The sequence below is a fragment of the Cydia pomonella genome, chromosome 27 (genome assembly GCF_033807575.1).
Source record: "Cydia pomonella isolate Wapato2018A chromosome 27, ilCydPomo1, whole genome shotgun sequence".
NCBI lineage: Eukaryota > Metazoa > Arthropoda > Insecta > Lepidoptera > Tortricidae > Cydia > Cydia pomonella.
In genome coordinates, this window is record NC_084729.1 from 2,952,917 (window position 1) to 2,977,184 (window position 24,268).

At 38.5% G+C, this 24,268-nt stretch overlaps 2 protein-coding genes across 5 annotated transcripts; both read left to right on the plus strand.

Moving 5' to 3' along the window:
- The first annotated feature begins 1,080 nt into the window (after nt 1–1,080).
- On the plus strand, nt 1,081–18,764 carry LOC133532696 (mucin-3A-like). 4 transcript variants are annotated; one of them, XM_061871469.1, is made up of 3 exons: nt 1,090–1,637; nt 13,605–13,709; nt 14,969–18,764. In XM_061871469.1, exons 2-3 carry the CDS (start codon nt 13,639–13,641, stop codon nt 18,183–18,185), a joined length of 3,288 nt encoding a protein of 1,095 aa, XP_061727453.1. In that variant the 5' UTR covers nt 1,090–1,637; nt 13,605–13,638; the 3' UTR covers nt 18,186–18,764. The 4 variants fall into 4 exon arrangements, with proteins under 4 accessions (XP_061727451.1, XP_061727450.1, XP_061727453.1 ...); XM_061871468.1 differs by having other exon boundaries at nt 1,090–1,434; XM_061871467.1 differs by having other exon boundaries at nt 1,081–1,637; nt 13,605–18,764.
- On the plus strand, nt 8,380–11,704 carry LOC133532697 (uncharacterized). The gene is made up of 2 exons (XM_061871470.1): nt 8,380–10,739; nt 11,311–11,704. The coding sequence occupies exon 1, from the start codon at nt 9,371–9,373 to the stop codon at nt 10,658–10,660; it is 1,290 nt and encodes a 429-aa protein (XP_061727454.1). The 5' UTR covers nt 8,380–9,370; the 3' UTR covers nt 10,661–10,739; nt 11,311–11,704.
- Nucleotides 18,765–24,268: the final 5,504 nt, after the last annotated feature.

Below are 24,268 nucleotides of genomic sequence, written 5' to 3' on the forward strand. Positions count from 1 at the left end.
TCTCACACCGTGGTTAGCAAATTTTTGAGAAGAGCTAACTGCAATAGAATTATCCAATTTAAGGAAGCTTAAAAAGCTGTAATTGCCGCAAATGTTATTTTCAGTGATGCAAAAGCTCTTAAGTGTTAATTTTATGGATGAGGTAATGAGCCACAATTTTCGAACCCTTGACTAGCCAGCCCACATGTACAAGATTTAATCACCAATGTTAGATTTATATAGTTTCCCCAAACGCCCCAACTAGCCTCGAAAATTGACATTTCTGCGTCCACACCTAATTTGATTGATTAAAATCTTTCAGTCGAATCACCGCACAATTAAATTGACAATTTATTCAGATTGTGTGAAAAATTGTATTGTTTGGTTTGGACTGGCCTTAATTACACAATCTATAGTCAGGCAAACACAACTTGTCAGTCAGCAAAAAGTAAGAACATGACAAATTATACTCATCCCTTTTTTGGGTGCTAGCGTAAGACAAAGACAGTGTTATTCTGTCTGTCTGTTTGAAATGGGACTGTTTCGGGTCAAAGTATATGCAATTTTGCCATGGAATGTAGAAAAATATATTATAGACATTGGAACGCTCATAAAAATCCTAAGTTCACAGAATTTCCAGTATCTGGCAACTTCTATCAACTTCAACATCTCCGGAAAGGCCCGATTCTAGACAAGTTAGCCACCATAACAGATGTAACTTTAAAAAAAAATACAAAAGTATAATATTTACTGACATATTTTTTATTGAAGACAATTAAACCCAATTAAATATTTAATTTAGTTTAAAGCTTAAAGTCCAATTAAAGATAAAGTCTTTTCAAACGAGCCGTGATTTGACAACCAGATGTACGTTTAAAAATATCAAGACTAAAAGAGGAAATGACAATAATTGATATATTAAATTTTTATATCATAATTAATATAATTTGTCTGTACAAAATTATTATGATTATATTATGATATTTCAAATGTTATTGTTTTGACAACATTATATTAAAATAAAACAGCAAAGTTTTTATAATTTAGTTTAAAAGTTTGTTTTTGAGTTTGAATTCCGAACGCTTCACAGATATTCAGGAGAGCGGAAAGTTCCTGGAATTTCCATATTCGTATTTACACGCATACACACTTTCCTATTGATATGTAGTGTTGTCGTGTAGTGTACCCATAGACATACAATATAACAGTATTAACAGTGTCAGTGTACCTATCTATAGATTAGTAGGGTGTAGTTGTATACATTGTAGTATAAGTTAAGCGACCGTGGTTTAGTGCGCATTTCAAATGCATGGGGTAGTGAATTGGTGTTATTTACATTGGAACCTAAAATCAAAAATATAAAACTTATTATTTGAACTTGAACTTGGATTTCACAAGGTGTACTGATATTACTGATGTGACATTAAGCCGTTTCCCGCGTTTAATGATTCTGAAGTAAGTATGTTTTGTTTATGAATCATTTGTTGTATATCTATACTATGTTCCTATGGGTATGTTTAGAATAAGATGACTGGAAGTGAAGTGCTGATTGTATGGAAATTAGATAGTCTCAAGTCTTTAAATTGTTTTTCATTTATGTTTTGAAGATTTAAAAGTCTGTTTTATTAGTGCAAAAGTGTTGAATACATTAATCGTTTGTAAGTAGTAAAACATTTTAAGAAGCGCAGCAGACTGCTTATGTGCTCAAAATAATCTCCACATGTGTTGTATAAAGATTATGATTATTAGTTTGTTTTCTATAGATTTTCTCAGTTTTTTATTTATTTACAATCAATTTATACATATCATTTACACACTAGTCCAACATGTGATATATATTACATAAAAAAAATTGAACATTAAGATAAGATAAAGATAGCAAATTTTTCAAGTAGGCATATTACAATGCGCTGATGAACGTCAAATAAAGCTGATCAAATTAACAGATAACAACACATAAAATATTACGAAATCAGAATGAAACAAACCTGAACATTATTGGCAAATTATTCGCAAATAACATAGTTGTCGGCTTGCAGCTTCTGTGAATTCAGTCAGGGTGCATGTCAATACACAGTGTTTTTTTTAAAGTCCGTTAATTTCAATGTATATTCCTATACCTAAATTAAGTAACTTTCTCAAAGACTAATTTCTAATTTATTCCATTTTGGAGATAATCAATGATTTATTTTACGAGCGTGTACACTTGCCTTATTTGTGTTTGATTAGTGTTTGGTATGAGTTTATACATTTGCTACTAAATGCCAAGTACTGTCTCAAATGATACATATTATTAGAAATGTCATTGAGATGTCATAGTTTTCTATTGTTTCGTGGATTGAAATATAATGTCTGTGTTACAACAACACAATTAATTACTTTTTATAAAAAATAAAAAGTAACTTATTATATGCCATTCAGTTTCCTTAAATGTACTTAGCCATAAACCAAAGTTAACAGAGTTTAAGTTTTTAGACTTTTTAGGTACCTTCACTCTGTTATACTGACACAATCAAAACAAAAAAAAAAAACAAAATCTACTCACTGCCTTTGTACTGCTTGTCCTACAATAAAGAGTTTATACATACAATCCGAGAAAATAGTCCTAAATTACTGACTTATTTATTTAGTTTCCCTTAAATTTTTTATACATGTTTACAAACAGCTTAGATAATCCATACACCCACAAAAAGGCTCATTCAACATGATTTTAAATTCTGAAATTAAAATAATCATAATTTGAGAAAAAATTATAATTATTTTAAATCTAGAAATTTATTCTAGTCAGACTAGGTCAAGGTTTTGAATACTTAATTATTTACACAATATGTTTTCAATCTACTTTAAAATGGTAGGAGGTTATATTTTTGTCTTTGGTTGTTGTTCTGTGTCATTTATCAATAATTCTGAGCCTATTTGGGTACCTAATTCTTTTTTTGATGTTTGAGGTATCAGGTCAAAAGGAAGACACTGGAAGTCTTATAGGATCATTAATGTCTCTGTCTGTTTGTCCATCTGTCACAGCCAATTCACTCAGAAACTACTGGACCAATTAAGTTGAAATTTTGTACACATATGTATGTAAGTCGGCAATGATGGTAGGTGGACTTTGTCATTTATAGTAGTTACTTGCTTAGACATGGTGTTTAGACATAATTAATTATACAAAATTAAGCATGCATACACTAAACAAGGATATGAGCATAGTCTAGTTATTTGTAATTCCAGTACTTACTATAAAAATTTAATTTTTATACAACAAACTTTAAAAGGTTTAAACAGTTCAAAAAGACTTTGAGAATAGAGATGAAATGACAGACGGTACATGCCATTCCCTATATGGCGCGCACGCGCCGCCGTATGGCACATATGTTTGACGCTTTTAAGATTTGGCTGGGCATTTAAAACGGATAATATTTTCATTTACTGTTTTTGAAGTCGGTTTTACTTTTAAGATATTTTTTTAGTATACCTAGTTGGTTACTAAGTTCTGTACGGAATGAACGGAAATAGGTCAAATAGATAGCGATTTTTAATTATGAATGTAACATACAGTTGTAAAGCTTATTTATAAGTGATAAGCTTACAAATACAAGCTAATAAACACTGTTGTTCTGGTTTTGCAGAATTCCTAATACATATCGGAAAAATGGCGTAAAAACACATCAATCAAAAGTATGCTCCCTGTTCTTGTCGTTTTTAAATGCTATTTATTTGTAATCATATTAAGGATGTATCGGCCTTGCACAATTTAATATATAGTTTACGTGGGTTTCTTTGATTAAATACATAGTCTACAGAATTTTCCAAGCCTGCCTCCTACAAAATTGTCTAAATCTGTACGTTTTCGTGCGAAACTGAAAAATATGCAATGTTTGGAGGGGAATATTTTAGGCATAAACTAGTAAAAACAAAATGGTGGTCACAATTTTTTTTTATAGAGGCCTCATTAAAAAAGGCATTTGAACCTTCTGGCAAACTTGTAAGTTTGCTTTCCTTTTTTTATGTAAAGTATAATTTTCATAAATTGACCGCTTGTTAACCTCTTCAGGCAATCTGTAGCTTTCCAAAGAATAAATATAAATTCTTCATCTGAATTTTATACAGGGTGTTTATTCAGTCACCTATAATAATTTATATGAATGTATAGGTCATATTGAGCAAATTTTATTATGGGACCAATCCCGAAATTCTGAAAAAATGTTTTTTTTAGTTTGACCTATACATTCACCCCATAAATTATTGCAGGTGGCTAAATAAATACCCTGTATTATTATATCATGTTTTGATAATTACAAAATAAGTTATCAAACTGTGCTTAAATTTCTTAATTGTAAGTTTTATTTTATATTTAATAAGTTTAAAACCTAGTAACAGAACTTAGTGACCGATTAATAGGTTTATTGAGCCATATATAAGACATATGTGCTTAAATTAAATTAAATTAAATTATCATTTATTTCAGATCATTACAATCCATAGATTTTGTTAGTTTATCTAAGCTACGTACCTAATAACTAGTGTTAGTATTTACTAATTACAACTTAACTAAACTAAAAAGTAACAAAACAACGTACAGGTCGCGCAGTCACAACTACCAGATGCCTCCATATTCGACAGTCGCATCTATCGGAAAATACTTTCAGAAAGCTGTTGGGACTGCTTCTCGCTCGTTGCATTAAAGATTGCTTAGGTATATATTATTATGATAAGACAAAACGTGCATTTCATTAATTTCAGTGATTGTACACTTTTGTTTGTGTTTGTCATTCATTCACCATTACTTCTGTTTTACTCATTTCCTCAAAGGTTAACTGGAAGAGATCCCATACAGGGATAAGTTTGCCTTTGTTGTATTTAATTTACTCTGTAACTGTGTTTTTATTTCTATGTACAATAAAGTATATACATACATAAGACTATGCTTGTGTGTGTGGGTGAGGCATAGCACATATACTACACGTTTTTAGTGTTCCGTACCAAAAACTACAAAAGGAACCCTTATGGTGCGACGCTGTCCGTCCGTTTGTCTGTCTGTCTGTCACGTCGCTAAATATCTCGAGAAGCACTTAAGTTATGGATTTGGAATAGTTATGAACAACGCTAACCCAGACACATTGAAAGTATATATCTGTTTTTTAATAACTATTGGAAATGCCCAATAAATAAAAAGGGGCAAAATTGCAAAGTCTAGTGTAGACGTGTGCGCCGATTAAAAAGTGATCGGCGGCGGCGTTTGCCAAAAAATCGGCGGCGGCGGCGTGTTTTCGGCGTGAAATCGGCGTGACCTTGACTTTCAGGTTTCTTAAGAGAAATCATTAATTTGTTGTTTTTCTTGATAATTTGATCAGTCCAAATTGCTGGTCAATGAATTACGTATAGTTTTGAATAGAGTTAGTAAAATAGGGTTTGTAAATATGATATGATATTATAAGTATAATAACTTGGTTTCCCTAGTAACTAGCTTGCATTAAGGGGTTACCTGGTCCTAATGACCTTGGATCCAATCCGTAACTCTCCTACTAGTACTCCTACTTTGACAAAACAGAACTGCAAATATCCTTGATATTTGCTAGACATAATGGACTGCTATGGTTTCCTTTTAATGGTTATCTTGTCGTCATACCACATGTTTTTTGTCTCTATTTCGTGCGGTCATAAGTCTTGTGGAATTCATAGTGCAGACTTCCGCGAGCCGACCTCTTCATAGCGTTCGACCATCTCACTCCAACTTGAGCACGTTTACCAAGTACACTTCAGTTGCACGTCTAATACCTCGGTTCTCCGAGATCTTGTCGAGGTTAGCCAAAGCACTCTACCTGCAACTACCGGCACTGGTTATCAACCCAAGATATACCAACTTTTAAGTAATACCAAGTGCGCCGGTAACCGGGAGTATGTTTGCCCTGTTTACTAGCACTACCATTACTTTGGTCTTGGAATGGTTGATCTTAAGACCTCTCTAAAACTTTCATCATCAATTTTCTTCAGAAAACTAGCCATTTCGATATATTTCTTGTTGTTATTCTCGTCAGGCAGGTGACAATAGTGGCACAGTTTGTTACAAGAACTTTTACACCAAGTCACATTAGCCCCACAGTGACCCAGGTGACTTGGAGGTGAAAATATTTCATCACCCATTTACAGCTTGCACATTTCCGCGGGGCAAGCGTTTGCGCGTTTCGCCAGATTGACAGTGAATCTTTGTCACTCTGTCTCTCTCGTTCTATTTCTCGACATTTTTGGCACACGACTTTTTTCAGGGTCTCGAGAGTTTTCGCACATCAATATTCTAAGAGTTTTGCTTAAGCGAGGTGATGGTATTTAAAGCGGGAAAGATTAAGCCTTTCCATGTACCTCCGGTTATACTCAATGGAGTGCCTTTGAACGTGGTGGGCAGGTTCAAATATCTTGGTCACATTATTACAGATGACTTGAGTGATGACCGGGATATAGAGCGAGAGCGCAGGGCACTGGCGGTACGTGGAAATATGCTTGCCCGCAGGTTTACTCGATGTTCCAATGAAGTAAAAATAACGCTTTTTAAAGCTTATTGCCAATCTTTTTACTCGAGCAGCCTGTGGGTGAGGTATACCAAGCGTGCCTACAGTGCCCTGAGAGTGCAGTACAACAACACATTCAGAATGTTGTTGGGCTTGCCCAGCAGGTGTAGCGCGTCAGGCATGTTTTGCGAGGCACGCACTGATGGGTTTCCTGCAATCATGCGAAAAAAGATTGCATCCCTGCTGACGCGAGTGAGACAGAGTCCCAATAGCATTCTGAATGTGATTGCTGTCAAGTTTGATTGCCCGATTCTTGCTTACTGGATAGGGCAAGTAAAGAGTGTAGCTATAAATTTTATTGATTAGCTAAAGATATGTGTATGTATATATATATATATATATATATATATACATATATTTAGCTATACTTATACTTATATTTAATATGTTCGTAGTTTTAATTTTAATCTATCTTAGTCTAAGTACTAACATAGTTTTTAATTATTCTAATTTTGAATTTGTACACTAACACCTATGGAGCTACTTGCTTCGAAATAAAGAATTTATTATTATTATTATTCTCTTTATTTCTCTTTCTTCATAGGTTATGTTTTTTACAATATGGATAAAAAAGTAAAATATAAAAATACATCAAAACATACTATACAAAACACATATAAACACATTGTAAAAAACTTAACCTAGTGTGCCGCCAGCAGCGGGGCAGGGCCCAAGCTGCCGGTGGTCAGGGCTGCAGAGAGAGGAACCGCCGCACTATCCGCGCCGTGTCCAAGATCACCGCCTTCTGCATCTGACCCTTGATCCAACCACCTAGCGAGAGTCTCTCAAGGTGTTGGTCGAGACTCTTCGCTATGAGACCGTTCGCTGAAACGACTATTGGGACAATGATCGTCGAATCAACATCCCACATGGCGGTTATCTCATGAGCCAAGTCTAGGTACTTGCTGGACTTGTCCTTCTCGGCTTTCACGAGATTCTCATCATGGGGGATGGTGATATCGACGAGCACGGCCCGGCGTTGCGATCGATCTATTATCACGATGTCAGGCTTATTGGCTACAATAGTCCTGTCAGTGATAATAGATCGATCCCAATAGAGCGTGGCACGACCATTTTCGAGAACTGGCACAGGTGAGTACTTGTAGTACGGTACTTCGCGGTCCACAAGGCGGTATAGAAGAGCAAGTTGCTGGTGAATAATTCTGGCTACGAGATTATGTCTGTGTAAGTACTCGCCGTTAGCAAGATGAGAACAACCGGAAATGATATGCCTGAGTGACTCTCCGGGACGGCGGCATGCCCGACAAATGACGACCGTACCGTCCTTCAGGATATATTTCCGATAGTTGTTCGTCATCATAACTTCGTCCGCAATTGCACAGGCAAAACCCTCGGTTTCTCCGAAGAGGTCCCCGAATCGTAACCAGTTCACCGACGCGAGCAGATCCACGTCAGGTCCCGTGAGGGCCTTGTAGAACCGCCCGTGTAGCACCTTACTCTCCCATGCCGCCTTATTATTATTAACTCCACTACATTTGAAGACGCACGCAAATAAGCAAGGACTATGGTCGCAACTTTAGTCAGTTAGTTTTCCTTTTCTGTTCCACCTTGAGATCCCATCCCATGGTTCATAGGCCCTGTATCTTCGTTGATTAGTTAATAATTTCCATGATGGAGCATGCTGCCTATGTATGTGAGGCTATGTGAATTCACAATTAACAGGAATAAATCCTACTTCATATATAGCTCCCTCATCTTTCTTGACGCTGAATACTGAGGATTACTCAGTTACTTTAATGGGTGTGTCAAATAGTTTGTGGTACTGGCTATTCTGTTTCATTGAATTCATGATTTATGTATATCTGACAACTGTAACACATGATAGTACGGTCGCCAAGCCGCTCCGAGGCCAGATTTAATTGACTCAGCTCGGCCTTACCCACAACCGGTATCAATGTGTTCGGACAGTTCTCCTGATCACCGTACATGCGGTAGTAAAGCGGAAAAATGGTGGAGGGGATAGTAATGACGTCACAAAGATGGCGGCCGGACCAATTCTTTTTGGCGGTGTATCTCGAAAACCACTTAACCGATTTTAATCATCGAGGTGTCAAATAATAGCTTATATTATGGAGATTATTTCCTTTTCTACAAACATTTACGTGAAACCTATAGGAAAAAAAATAATCACAAAAAACAGTTTTTTTATAAAATTATTTTTTTTTATTTTGTAAAAATCTCCGTAAATATTAGCATTTCGCAAATTTTGTTTAATATAAAACATATTGCTTCATTATCAAGGAATATAATGAGCCTTAAAACATACAGATCGAGTAATAAACAATGAAGCTACACTCATTTATTTGCGCATGGGTAACGATAACTGGCTTTTACCGGTCGAAACTGTGGTGACTGTTACGATACGTATTGAATGGAATTTATAGAGTATCGGTTTTAATTACTGAAATTATAATGACAATTATAAAAACCAGACACAATAATGTTACCTTACTTCGACGTTTAGTCTCTTTTTTCGTCTTAATCATAGGTAGGTACATATTTCTTTTTACTTAAAAATTTTATACAGGGTGAACTTTTAACCACCAGTCATACTCTGCGCAGCGACTTTATAGGTCATACTTAACAACTTTTACTATGGGACCAATTCCGAAATCGCGAAAAAAATTTTATCTGTCCCATATAAAGGTGCGACCAACTTTACCAGACCAACACTTTTCCAAACTGAGCTACAGCTGTCCGATGAAGTTAAGTACTTAGGACTAACTCTCGACAATAAACTCAATTGGAACAACCACATCAACAAACGGATAGACAAGGCGGGAGTTGTCTTCTGGCAGTGCAGAAGGATGATTGGTAAGAGGTGGGGACTCAACCCGAAAATTACCCTCTGGCTCTATAAGACGATAATCCGCCCCTTACTCTGTTACGGTGCCCTGGTTTGGTGGCCAAGAACAAACCTAGGCAACGTACGAGACAAACTACAAAGACTTCAAAGGCTCGCATGCGCGGCCACCACTGGCTGCACGAGGTCTACCCCGACTGCAGCCATGGAGGTCATGCTAAACCTTCCACCGCTGCACCTACACATACAGCAAGAGGCCAGTCTCTCAGCGGTAAGGTTGCGAACCCTCAAGATATGGTCTAACATCACAGGAGCTCTTCACACAAAATGCCTGGAAAAGGTGTATGACGAATTTCCAGTGCTTAGGTCAGGCACGGACCGGATTCACAAACAAGCTATCTTCGATAAAAGGTACAAAATACAGTTATATGAGGACGACAATCATGAAGGACTCAATCCCCGGGAGCTGAGAATCTTCACTGATGGGTCCAAAACAGACAGCGGATCGGGCTCTGGAACCTTCTCAGAAGACCTGAACATGTCGATCACCACTCCGCTAGGAGCCCATAACTCGGTATTCCAAGCTGAGTGCATGGGCATCATAAACGCGGCGGCTGCCATCACTGCAAGGAAGGTAGTAGGATCCTCCATCCGCATACTCTCCGACAGTAGAGCAGTCTTAATGGCTCTAAATAGCCATATAGTTACATCCAAACTTATACACGAATGCCACGAACGACTAATGGAGGTATGTCATAATAACAAGATCACCCTACAATGGATCAAGGGACACAGTGGATCCCGAGGTAACGATGCTGCGGACGAGCTTGCCAGGCAAGGATCGAATGCGGGGGCGATTGGTCCGGAACCGATTCTTCCGATACCATTTAGCAAGGTACGCTCAATGCTGCTGGCACGTACAGGGAAACTACACACAGAACACTGGCTGAACCAGACTGGATGCAGACAGGCAAAAGAAGCCATGCCTGGCATCAACGGAAAACTCACAAGGGCGCTCCTGCAACTAGGGAAGGTCCGACTGAGTATGGTAACCAGTGTCATAACAGGTCATGGACTATTTAACAAACATCTTTTCACAACAGGTGTCACAGACAGTCCCCTGTGCCGAGGTTGCATGGAGACAGAAGAAACAGCCTCTCACGTGGTGCTGGAATGCAGCGGAGTGACTCCATACAGGGCTAAACATCTCGAATCTCCGAGAGACCTCCCCGAGGTCCTACTCAACATCAAAGGTTTGATAGGATTCCTCGAGGAGCTGGGCTGGCAGGACTAGCCCACCCCCAACATATCACGCAAAATAGGCGCAAGTCGTCGAGTTGCGGAAAAATCGCCCGAATACAATACAATACAAGGTGCTGCCGCCGTGTGGTGCCGGCGTTAGAATAGCACCACCCCATCTCGTCCCGTGGGTGTCGTAAAAGGCGACTAAGGGAAAACCGACGGACGGGCAGCAGCGTCCGTCGAGTACCTTTAGTTATCTCTACTGCGGTCCCTCCAACCACAACCAATTTCATAATTTTAAAATTTCAACCATCTCTCCACCACCATCTTAAACCCCTATCTTAAACACAATTAAACATAACTCTCAAAAACTCAAATCAACCCTTCTTCTATAAATTAAACCCTCTATCTTAAAAATCAACCTCAATTTCACAAAACTCAACCTGGGCCCATGGCCGCCCGTAATCAATGCGGGGAACATGGGTCCGTTTATAGCTAAACCACAAGAACAACGCCGGGCCTCTAAACTGAGCATCACCATTGCTTTTCGTCTGATGGTGATGCCGGGCCCGGTATCGCATAACTCACTAAAAACCCCTCACTAATGTCACCTCGGGCACAGGGTCGCCCGTATCCCTAGCGAGGGCCCTGTGCCTTCAAATGACGCAACAAACTTTTCAAAAAAAAAAAAAAAAATACAAGGTGCGACCAGACCGCAGCTTAAAAAACGGTCACGATACGGAATCGCAGTGACGCGTCGTATGCGTACCGTTTTTGACGCATGCTCCCCACACCGCTGTTTAAAAAACGGTGACGGTACGGAATCGCAGTGACGTGCTTCACGCGAATCTTTTTTGTTCGCAAAACAGTTGCGTCTTTTACGTCACCGGTACGGTGTCTGCCATAAGATCTCCGTGTAATATTTTTTGCGATTTTTACGCAGTTCAATTTACGGTGCGTCAGCTTATTTTAAGCAGCGGTGTGGCGAGCATGCGTCATGGACCCGGGTACGTCCTTAAACTACGTCCAAAAGAGAGGTATGGGCATTGTGAATGTCATCTCGCTTTGTGTGGTAGGGCACAGCCAGTGGGTGTCATTCCAGATCCAAATTTTCTTACGTGATTCGGCATTGGTCCCATAATAAAAGTTGTTCAGTATGACCTGTAAAGTCACTGCGCAGAGTATGGCTGGTGGTTAAAATTTCATCTTATACCTATATTCGACACAAGTAGTAAGTACTTACAGACCAACTATGATACACATTTTGCCTGTATAGTGATACATAGTGAATAAATTAATACCTGATTTAAAAAATAAAACAAAAATAACAAATAGCATGTTATTTAATTCAGTAATCACTAACCAGTCTTAAACAATGAACATCATACTTTTAGATTAGACAACAAAATGTATATTTATACTGTGTTTCGACTTGAAAAATTTTACTGCTTTAAAACATAAGACAAACCTACCAACCAAATGTATAAAAAAAAATGTTTTTTGTGATTATTATTTTCCTATAGGTTTCACGTAAATGTTTGTAAAAAGGAAATAATCTCCATAATATAAGCTATTAGTTGACACCTCGATGAATACAATCGGTTAAGTGGTTTTCGAGATACACCGCCAAAAAGAATAGGTCCGGACGCCATCTTTGTGACGTCATTACTATCCCCTCCCACCATTTTTCCGCTTTACTACCGCATGTACGGTGATCAGGAGAAACGCCCGAACACATTGATACCGGTTGTGGGTAAGGCCGAGCTGAGTCAATTAAATCTGGCCTCGGAGCGGCTTGGGGACTACTAATAGTAAAAGTTGTTAAGTATGACCTATAAAGTCGCTGCGCAGAGTATGACTGGTGGTTAAAAGTTCACCCTGTATAAAAATTTTAAGTAAAAAGAAATATGTACCTACCTATGATTAAGACGAAAAAAGAGACTAAACGTCGAAGTAAGGTAACATTATTGTGTCTGGTTTTTATAATTGTCATTATAATTTCAGTAATTAAAACCGATACTCTATAAATTCCATTCAATACGTATCGTAACAGTCACCACAGTTTCGACCGGTAAAAGCCAGTTATCGTTACCCATGCGCAAATAAATGAGTGTAGCTTCATTGTTTATTACTCGATCTGTATGTTTTAAGGCTCATTATATTCCTTGATAATGAAGCAATATGTTTTATATTAAACAAAATTTGCGAAATGCTAATATTTACGGAGATTTTTACAAAATAAAAAAAATAATTTTATAAAAAAACTGTTTTTTGTGATTATTTTTTTTCCTATAGGTTTCACGTAAATGTTTGTAGAAAAGGAAATAATCTCCATAATATAAGCTATTATTTGACACCTCGATGATTAAAATCGGTTAAGTGGTTTTCGAGATACACCGCCAAAAAGAATTGGTCCGGCCGCCATCTTTGTGACGTCATTACTATCCCCTCCACCATTTTTCCGCTTTACTACCGCATGTACGGTGATCAGGAGAACTGTCCGAACACATTAATACCGGTTGTGGGTAAGGCCGAGCCGAGTCAATTAAATCGTGTTTCTAGAGGGCTTTTGAGATTTGGCGACCGTACTATGAAAAAAAAATCCATATTGTAATCTAAATATCAACTTAGAATAGCTAATTGTTAACACTCAAGGTCACGCCGATTTCACGCCGATCATTTATCGGCGGAGGCGGCGGCGTGGCAAAAAAGGTCCGGCGGCGCACATGACTAGTCTAGTGACTAGGTCAAGTGAGGTATCATTTGGAAGAGCTTAAATTGATAATTCCAAAACAATTTTTTATTTTTTTTTAGTAGTGGAAAAAAGGGTTTTAAAAGGAAAATGTAAAAAAAATCGTCCCCCCCCCTTTATCTCCGAAGTTTACCAAAGAAATATTATGATTTTTTTATACTATATTGATAACTTTTTTTAATCAACAAAATTTAACTCATGCCTTTTTAGTCAGAAAACAAACGACCATTTTATGTTGTTACAGGTAACCATGGATTCTGACAGTTCAGATAGCGACGATGTTCAGAACAACCACAATCACCAGTTTAACGCTGAACAAACGGAAGCAGTGGTTAAATGCGTCTTTGAGGTATTAAAACTTATTATTAATGTGTCAAAAAAGAACACGAAAAGTAATAAAGAAGTTATGAAACCCATTCGAAAAGAAAAAAAGGCAAAGCTAAAAATGTCCGAAGTTGCTGATGTACAAACGCATATTCGCGCATTGTGCGGCACGTTCAACAGCATAGCTTCCTCATCGAGTTGCCCGCAAGTAGAGGTTCCTGGACCTTCTAGACACAGTGAAGCGGTTCCTGGAACTTCTAGACACAGTGTAGCAGTTCCTGGACCTTCTAGTAACAGTGTGGCAGTTCCTGGACCCTCTAAAGTCAGTGAAATAATTCCTGGTACTTCTAGACACAGTGACGCGGTTCCTGTATCTTCAAGATACAGTGAAGCAATTCCTACAAATGCCAGACCTGACATCGAAACAGTTCCTGTATCTTTAAGTCATGGCACTGAAAGAGTTGTACCGGAAAATTGTAGTTTTAAAAAACAAAGCGAGGTCATTACAAAAAGACGCACGGACACAAGAGAATCTTTACAGAATCATACATTCGTCTCTGAGACTTTTGAAGCAGGTCCTGGACCTGCTACAAGTAGCACAATAGATGACAATGGAACTTCTGGAAATTGCACTACAGCAACCTCTGGTAATTCTAAAACCCATTTGGAAGCTGGTTTAGGATCTTCAAGAACTCATTCTGAAAAAAAGATCCCCGTATCTTCAGAAAATCAAACGGAAAGATCAGAATTTTCTACAAGTAATTCTGATGTAGCAGAGCCCAGAACTCCCATTAAAATAGTTCCTGATATTTCAGGCAGTTCTACACAGACAATGTCTGGTACTTCTAAAAATCCCTCCACCAAGACTCTAGAATCTTCGAGTAATAACCATGAAAATGTAGCAGAAACTTCCAAAAGTTTTAAATACTCCGTCAAGGAAACTTCCAAAATTGCCACAGAAGCACGTAATATCGTAGTTACTTCTGGAATAATTCTTGAATCTTTAAAACAAAAGATGGAAACCGAGGTATCTGGAACTCCAGCAATCCTCTCTGACGTAGCCAAATCCGGAACCTCGAGGCACACTGAAGTAATTGCTCCTGATATTCTAGGCAGTTCTACAAAAACAATGCCCGGAACTTCTAAAAGTCCTACGGAAACAGGACCTGCAATTTCAAAAAAATACCGTCATAAAGTTGTAACTGAAATTTCTCCTAGATTCAACGAACCCGTTGAAGAAACTTCAAAAAGACGCCCAGATATAACAAACCTTGTAATTTTCAGGAATGACACAGAATTTATGGTTTCTGGAACTACTGGAAGCCGCACTGCCGAGCCTGAAACTGCTGCAAGTCGCACAAAAGATCACCATGGAACTATCGAAAGTCGGACTAAAGCAGTCTCTGAAAATTCTGCATATCATAAGTTAGTAGGTCCTGCTACTAAAACAGTAATCCCTGAAACTTTCAGTTATTACGCTAAGACTATGTCTGGGACTTTTAGAAATAATTCTAATACAGAACTACATAGGGTTTCAAATAGTAAGGCAGTTACAGAATCTTCTGAAAGTAACAATATAACTGTTGAATATAATTCTTTAAATAGATATGACGAAATCCCACCTATAGAAGGTAATTTACAGATCTGTACTAAAATTAAAGTTGCTACCACAGAAAGTGTAGAAATAAATAATAATATTGAAGCAACGAAAAGAGACATGGAAAAAAGGAAGAGTACCAATTCAATTGATGATGAGCCGAAAAGAGCTAGAATTGATGATAAATGTACTTTATGTGGTAAATCAATCGATAATGAGGAATTTACCAAACATTACCAGAAGCAACACGGCATGCACCATGAAATTCAACACAATAACAGGAATTTCGAAAATAAAATCCAAGACTTAGACCGGAGACTGCATGACACACATAAAAATAACACAAACAATGAGCAAAAAAAGAAAATAACAGATGATAGCAAAAAAAGAACGACAGCTAGGTCATCTTCTGAGCCGAACGAAGATACCAAACAAATTGTTGCTAATTCAACACTTGTTATAGTCACGGACAGTGACGTAGCCAAAAAACTTGGATGTAAGAAAAAAAGAACATCAACAAGGTCAGATTCTGCACCAATTGGACTCATCGAACAAACAAGTTCTTCTCCAACACTTAAAAGAGAGACTAACCACATTACAGATTTGGATTCCTTTGTCATTGACTTGACTGAAGATAATAACATTGGAGAGTCCAAACCATGTACAGAAATAACAGTTACCAAATGCAGTCCGAAAACTGCTGATGACGACCAAATATTGAATGATAGCCAATTTATTTATCCTAGTGATGATACTAGTTTATACGAGATACCTGATGAGAAAGGAACCAAAATCGCAGAGGCTTTACTATTAGAAAATGTAAAAGATGAAAAAGCTGCCAACAATCATTTTGATAGTGATATTGAAGTGATAAGTGATGTCATTCCTGCATTGTCAAATAGTAATAAACCGTCTGGTACAGAAAGTCACACAACTGCTAACCAAAGCTCCGATCAAATAGTAGAAGGTATCGATCAGCGTGATTCTTTAAAAATACAAAATGTCAGTGAAGAAATTGTGTCTGAATCATCCGAAAGAGGAATAAGAGTAGTCCCTAGGTCTCCAATAAGTAACACAAAAATAAAAGATGAAACTTTCGGAAATCTCTCAGACCTTGGAACTGCTAGTCACTCACAAGCTTCAAAGCCGAAAACTTTCAGCAATATAACAACGGTGATGTCTTCTGGAAATCCTTTAATTCGTACAGAAGCGGCTTCTGAAAGAGCCGAAAACTGCATAAGATATAACCTTGGAAATTCGGGAACTATCATTAAAAAATTAGTACATTCGGGAAATAACTCAAAAGATGTACCTGCAATTTCGCTAAAACGTGCACAAAATAAGCAAAAAGTAGAGCAGCGTGACTCTGAAAAACAAATTAATAAACCTACACGCCAAACACCTTATGAAAAGCCTAACAAAACTTCGTCATATACTGACAAAATTATCAATGGACCAACTGCTACTAACGCTACGAAGTTACCTAAAGTATCAATGCTTAATGCCACAACTACCATAACAACACAACCAATTAAAACAAATAAATGGTTACATTTTGCTGAAAATAACAGTTTAAATAATCACAAATTAAATATTAACAATGCTTCGACTGGAACTATTCTCACGAGATTGACACCTGAAGTATCTGTGTCGAGTCCAAATTCAACAAATGTCACATCTAAAGTACTGAATGAAGCAGCTATACAGCCCAATTCTGCTAGGCAGCTTACTTCCAACACTAACAATAACGCAAACAAATTGAAAACTACTTTTCCTGGGCTTTCTATCACCGTCAATGAATCTAAAGATTCTGTGCCAAGTTCATCTATTTCTATATCTTTGCCGCATTCAACTACTATCACACCAATACCAGTGACGCAAATAGCTAGTCAATCGTCTGTTGGAAAACATAATACCAATGCTTCGACAGATGTAGCCCAATTGAGTACATCTTTACGTCCAATGCCAAACACCCAAGTGAGTCCAAATATAACTACATCTCTTTTAGTGCATTCAGCTTTAAAGCAACAGTCTCTACCTCACAAATTGCCTATTTTTTATAAACCAAAACTGAATGCCGTAACTCAAAGAACATCCAAACGTGCTTCTAATTCCGCCTCAGTTTTGCTCCCAAGTCGACACTCAAACACAAAACCAAGAGAGCAATTACTGACTCAAGAGAATCCTGCGAATGTACAAAATGCACAAATCCAGCAGCCTGGTTTACCTGTTATAAAGTCGACCCACCGGGGTCCCGTGTCATCAATATCACATTCTCGGGATTTTTCTCGAAATACTGAAAATATCTTACCTTCTAATACTAATCCTACTCCATCTACTAGTAGATCAACACCAAAGCAACACCCAAGTACACCAGTACAAGCAAACACATCAGTATTTCAGAACACTCTAGCAACAGCGGCTCCTGGCTACTTTACACAATCATATTACCGTAAAAAATCAAACACGGCTGTTAATGTACAGTCTCCTCAAACACGATGGTATTCACCATTTTTAGTAGACGCACACCGGGTAGACGCTTCGACACGGGAGCTAAACACATTTAGTTCAAATATAGCTTCAAGAAACAGAAACGCAAACAGATCTTCCACCGCGGTAAATACTCATATTGCTCATCCACAAACACACAGCTGGCATACACCAGTTGAACCGCAAAATGCTCAAAGCGTAGCGGAAAGAACTCTAAGCAATTCGAACCGATCTATAATAAACCAAAGACCAACAAACAGCCAAAGAATAAACACAACTCACTCTTCTTCAAATTCAAGACAGCCATATCTCTTCCCCAGACAACCTTCCAGATTGTTAGACCAAAGACCACGCTCAATTCAAAACGGTCTTACTTGGCATACACCAGTCCGCGAGCCTAGAACAAATAATTAATAGTTCTTAAAATAATTTATTTTTGGGCCCGTTGCGAAATGTAATTTAAAGTCCGAACCCGCTATGCAGTGTCGGCCGAACGATAATTAGAATTGAAAATTAACCATTGCAAGTTAAACCGTATAACCGTCCGTTATGTTCGTTACGGCCGCTATGTTATATGTAGTTGAAATTTTCTGAGATGATTCTTTCGACTCAAACCCTTATCTGTGAAACAAAAGGCATTGTTTCTTTTATGCAGGCTGCTCGAAGCAAGTCGTTTAAAAACCAACTAAGTATCGTGTTAGTATTGGGATGAAATGCAGCACTACAGCAGCTTTTTGTTGAATTTACGTAACATGATGACCATGCAGGTATTTTTTTTGGAGATTTTGAAACTACACCTTTTGTTCTCTCCAAACCACATAAATAGGATGGAAAAATGGCTTCTTAAAATAGCTTGTTCACTTATGACGGGGTAATTGTCAGTAGCAGTAGTAACCACTGCATAAAATAAACAATACCTTTTGTTTCACAGATTTGTGGTTTAAACTCTGAGGTACGATTTTATTAATTATAGAAGTTCTGAAGCCATGACAATTGATAACTGTTGAAATTACATTTTTTAAGTTCAAATACCTAATCGTTTCGACATGTCGAATCGAATCTTTAGTGTCCACCGCCTATCGTGTTAATTAAAGATAAATGATAATTAATGATAATGTTGTTTAGAAACGAAGTTTTGATAATTAATTATATATTTGTTCTTTGAGCAACACCGTCTTCCCATACCACGTGTTGCCCCACAGAACTAGTAATAAGGTTAGAACCAAAGATAATTTGAAATAGGTGTATTGTCAAAGAAAATTTTGTAGCCACGTTTTACTGCCATATTTCGACACCTAATTAAAAGTTTTTGAACGCCATTTGACTTTGATCCTTATTCTTTCACTGATATGTATTAAATTTGTTAAATATCAAAAAGTGGCGCCATCTAATAGATCAAAAGTCAAAAGTATAGCGACATCGTTTCGAGCGATGGCGCCATAACCTTTAGGTTCTGCCCGGTAAGATGGCGCCACTTTTTGTTATTTAACACACATCAGTGAAAGAATAAGGATCAAAGTCAAATGGCGTTCTAAAAGTTTTAATTATGTGTCGAAAGATGGCAGTAAATTTACGTGGCTACAAAGTTTTCTTCGACACTGCGATGCGAGCAGGGTATGCGCGGCTTTGAGCAACCGCTCACAGGTTACTCGCTCGCGCTCTGCTCAGCGCTGCAGTCGGCCGCGGACAAAGTTGCGCGCCTACGTCCACTAAATAATCGAAAATTTTGTGTGTTGCCCAGTGTTGCTCGAAAGTATTTATTACTGGCACTGGCAGCGCCCATCAGTCTGTGTAATTGTTAAGTAATTGTATAGAAGTTTGACGCGTAAATAACACTAGCATAGCTTGGGCTATCAAAATCGCTGCCAACTTAGCTTGGTCTAACACTAGTACACTGACGTACAAAGTGTACAAAGCCGTATTAGTACAAAGGCGAACTTATCCCTTTAAGGGATCTCTTGATTTTATAGGTATTAACTTATCGTTTCGCTGTGATGCAAGTTATATTTACTTATTTAGCAATATTATTATTAAATGTTTAGATATACTTTGGTAAAGTGCCATTATAAGAATATGTTAGATATAAGCACCTAACTGTATGTTTGCAAATAATTTAGTTTTAAGTTAAAAGACATTTGGGAGGTCGCAGCAAGCGTGGTTCTCCATACAAGCGTAGTTAAGCTCTTATTTTAAAACGATTAGCTAGATTGCTCTGAAACTTTGTACTTACAATAGGATAAGGTACGAGTACATCTATGCCTGTAATTAGTTTATATGGCTTCAGTTACCATAGTTAAAAAATACAGCCGATTTAAGTTTTTCATTCGAAGCTTGATTTTGCTCTATTTCGTGTTTTATAAGATGGAGCTAAATAATTACAGGCATAGATATACCTCATCTCATTGTATGTGCAAAGTTTCATTACAATCCAACACGTAGTTTTAAAATGAGAATGAAACTCCGTTTGTATGGTAAGGTGAAATTCGGCCGAGCTTGCCGAGGACTCTGTAGTATTCGGGATTAGGGATCTAAGTAAAACCACCAAGATAGCTAGACCAAGACTGATTTATTTTTATTCAGTACCTACCGCACTTTACTCAACTACCCACATGTATAATTATGATATAATATATACAACATCTTCCCCCTTATAAATAAACATGCATATTTGCATAATCGGTATCAAGCTTAAAACACTCTTAACTTAAGCAGACAAATTTATCAAAAACCTTATCTCATTAAATGCATAACGGTATCTAAGTTATTAGTATAACCTATATATATATATATATATATCTAAGTTTAAATATTCACTTAACTATCGCTACAGCAACAAGTCACTACTTTTGTTTGCTATAAACTTTTACATATTGCTCTTTTATTTTATTGAGGCTAACAAAAAAAAACATTATTAATTAACATTAACATGCTGCGATATTTACACTGTTCCATTGTAAACCCTATTACATTGTACTAAGGTTCACTATAAGCTTATTACTAACTTGTAATGGTTTATATGAATACAATGCAACTGAGATTGTTTCCTCTTTCTAAGGACATTAATTACCAGTTAGGTATGTATGTAAGGATATTATCATTACCTAAAGCAAGAAACAATGTATTACATTTTGAATTGTATAAGTAAGTTAAATGTATTTTGTAATTACATACTTAAATTGTTGTCTTTTTTTTTAATTATTATTATTGCAAAATTCACCATTAATCGGCAACTTATACCTAATTAAGGAGCATAACTAAAACCTATCCGGCGTGCGTACTCGCCGGCCTGAACGAGTGTATCGGAAAGTGGAACCTTGATCTGTGATCTGGGGCTGGGGTCCACGGGAACTCTCTGGTTCCGGAATATGACCTCCGCCACACTCCTCCAAGTCATCATAGTTTTTTGGTATATTTGTCCGTGAACTGCTATTATTGTCAGTATTGTCAGTAGGCGGCGCCGGCGCCGCCGGTATAATCTGCTGCCTGTTGCGGCGGTATCGGCGGCCGTCCGGCGTGCGCACCCAGTAGGAGCGCGGCTCAGCGGCGGCGCGCTCCACCTGCGCACGCACCCAGCGCCCTCTGCCGTTTATCTCGGTCGGGTCTCGAATACGCACCTGCTCATTATTTTTTAATGGTTTTAATGCCCTAGTTCCTCTATTGTAATATTGCCTCGTTTTGTCATTCTTAATATCGCGACTGATTGCTATCTCTTTTCTCGCCGGAGTTTTAGGGGTCAATAGGCTACTTTTCACCGGTAACTTTGTATTTAATCTCCTACCAAACAATAACTGAGCAGGTGAGTATTTTTCTCCCGATATTGGGGTGTTGCGAAAATTCAACAGTGCCACGTAAAAATCAGTTTTAGTTTCTAGTGATTTAATAATCAAATTTTTGACCGTTTGCACATTACGTTCCGCAAGACCATTCGAACGAGAATAATGCGGTGAACTAGTAACCTGTTCGAAATCCCAATCCCTAGCGAACTCTCTAAACTCCTGCGACACAAATTGACAACCGTTATCTGATACCAATCTTTGCGGTATCCCGTGACGCGCAAACATGGGCTTTAAGATACCTATCACTGTCGCGCTTCTCAGATCCACTATAGTAGCCACCTCTACGTACTTTGAATAATAGTCGACCACGAGCAAATAATGTTTGTTCTTTACCTGAAAAATATCAGCAGCGAGCACCTGCCAAGGCCTATCAGGCTGGGCGTGCGGCGCGAGAGGCTCGCGTGGCAGCGAGGCGCGCCGCTGGGCGCACGTCTCGCACTCGCGCACCGCGCGCTCCACGGCGGCCGCCATGCCCGGCCACCACATCACATCGCGCGCTCGTCTCTTGCACTTCTCGATCCCGAGATGACCTTCATGCACCTTTTTGATCATTTCGGCCCGTAAACTACTAGGGATAATTACCAAGTCGTTCCGAAATACTACGTCCTCCACGACATGGATCTCATCTCTGACTTCCCAGTAAGACTTAGCTTTTTCAGTTACGATGCTCTTAGTATGCGGCCATCCCTTTCTGTAATACTCCATTACCTCGCATAAACTTTGGTCAATCCTCGTTGCCTCTCGTATCACCTGCATTTTATTGCTACTAAATGGTAGATTACTCACCAGAGTATTTATGTGTAAATTTACCTCCTCTTGTACTCGCTGATCACGCCTACCGCCTAAATCCGTGGTCGCCCTTGACAACGTGTCAGCCACGTACATCAGTCGCCCTGGTACATAGCAAATATTTAATGCATATATTTGCAATTTTAATAACATACGTTGTAGTCTTATCGGTGTCTCGTTCAGAGGCTTTTTGAAAATAGCCTCCAATGGCTTATGATCCGTTTCCACCGTTACCTGAGAGTGCCCGTAAATAAATTGGTGAAACTTACCGCAGCCAAACAGGATGGCGAGGAGCTCCTTTTCTATCTGAGCCCATCTTGACTCGGTGGGAGTGAGCGTGCGCGCAGCGTAGGCCACGGGCCGCCCGCCCTGCAGCAGCACGGCGCCCAGCCCGCGCGAGCTCGAGTCCACCGACACCGTCACCGGCTCGTTGGGCGAGTAGTACCTAAGTGTAGGCGCCTGTGCTAACTGCTGCTTAAGATCATTGAATGCTCTAGTGTGCACCTCATGCCAATCGAAAGTTACATCTTTTTTTAATAACTCCCTTAACGGCTCCACCTTATCTGCATAATTATGAATAAAACGAGACACATAATTAGTCATCCCTATAAACCGTTCTAGACCTTTTTTGTCTTCCGGAATAGGCATATTCTCGATGCACTTCACCCTATCTGGATCAATACGAATTCCATTTCTATCAAGTATGTGACCCAAAAATTTTACAGTTTCTTGTGCAAACACACACTTGTTCTTATTAAACTTAACCCCAAACTCAGCCGCTACACGCATTACCTCCCCTAACCTCTGATCGTGTTCATCTCGCGTCCTTCCGTAAACTAATATATCGTCAATAAACACCTCCACGCCCTGTCTCGCAAATAATTTGTACATTATACTGTGAAATACTTCTGACGCGCAACTGACCCCGAACGGTAACCGGAGGAAGCGAAAACGCCCAAAAGGGGTTGCGAATGTGCAAAGTTTTGAGCTAGGTTCATCTAAAACACACATATAAAACCCTTTACTCGCATCTAACACTGAAAAATACATGGCACCCGAGATATTAGCCGTTATTTCATCAAGAGTGGGGAGTTGGAAATGGCTTCGCTTTATTGCTTTATTTAAATGCTGAGGATCCAAACATAATCGAATATTTCCATCCGCTTTTTCTACTATCACAATATTGGAGACCCAGTCAGTAGGCTCACTAACCGGCACTATTATATTTAACTGCTGAAGCCTTTGCAACTCCTCCTGTAATTTTGGCCGTAATTTAATTGGTATTTTTCGAGACCCTCTAACAACAGGCGGGACCGTTTCATCAATTGTTAACTTATGTAACCCCGGTAACTGCCCAATTCCCTCAAAAATGTGCTTATGCGACGCAATCATCTTACTAATGCAATTTTCTTTAATTTCATAAACACGCTGTATCAACCTTAATTGTACGCAAGCATCTCGCGATAACAAATTGTCACAAGCAGCGTTTAGCACATATATTTTTTGTCTAATTGTGACATCATTAAAACTTAAATACGCTTCAAAACAACCTATAACGGGTAAAATATGCTTACTAACCTCTTTCAATATTGAACTCGTCTTACATAATGATTGTTGATCAAATCCGGCAGCCACATAATTATTTATCGAGATAACTGTCACGTCCGCACCGCTGTCCAATTTAAATTGCACCCGTGCTCCGTTTACCACTATCCACTCGTACCAGTCCTTACTGTCAACGGTTCCGATTTCAATTCCTCTTATCATAAATTCCTCCTCTTCGCTCACTTCCTCTGCCGATTGACACGATAACTCACGCAGCGCATGATTTACAAATCCTGAAGACCGACAACATCTCGCAAAATGTCCTCT

Excerpts from the sequence above, each read along its gene's own strand:
- LOC133532697 (XM_061871470.1), top strand. The coding sequence starts at position 9,371 with ATGATTGGTAAGAGGTGGGGACTCAACCCGAAAATTACCCTCTGGCTC.
- LOC133532696 (XM_061871467.1), top strand. The coding sequence starts at position 13,611 with ATGGATTCTGACAGTTCAGATAGCGACGATGTTCAGAACAACCACAAT.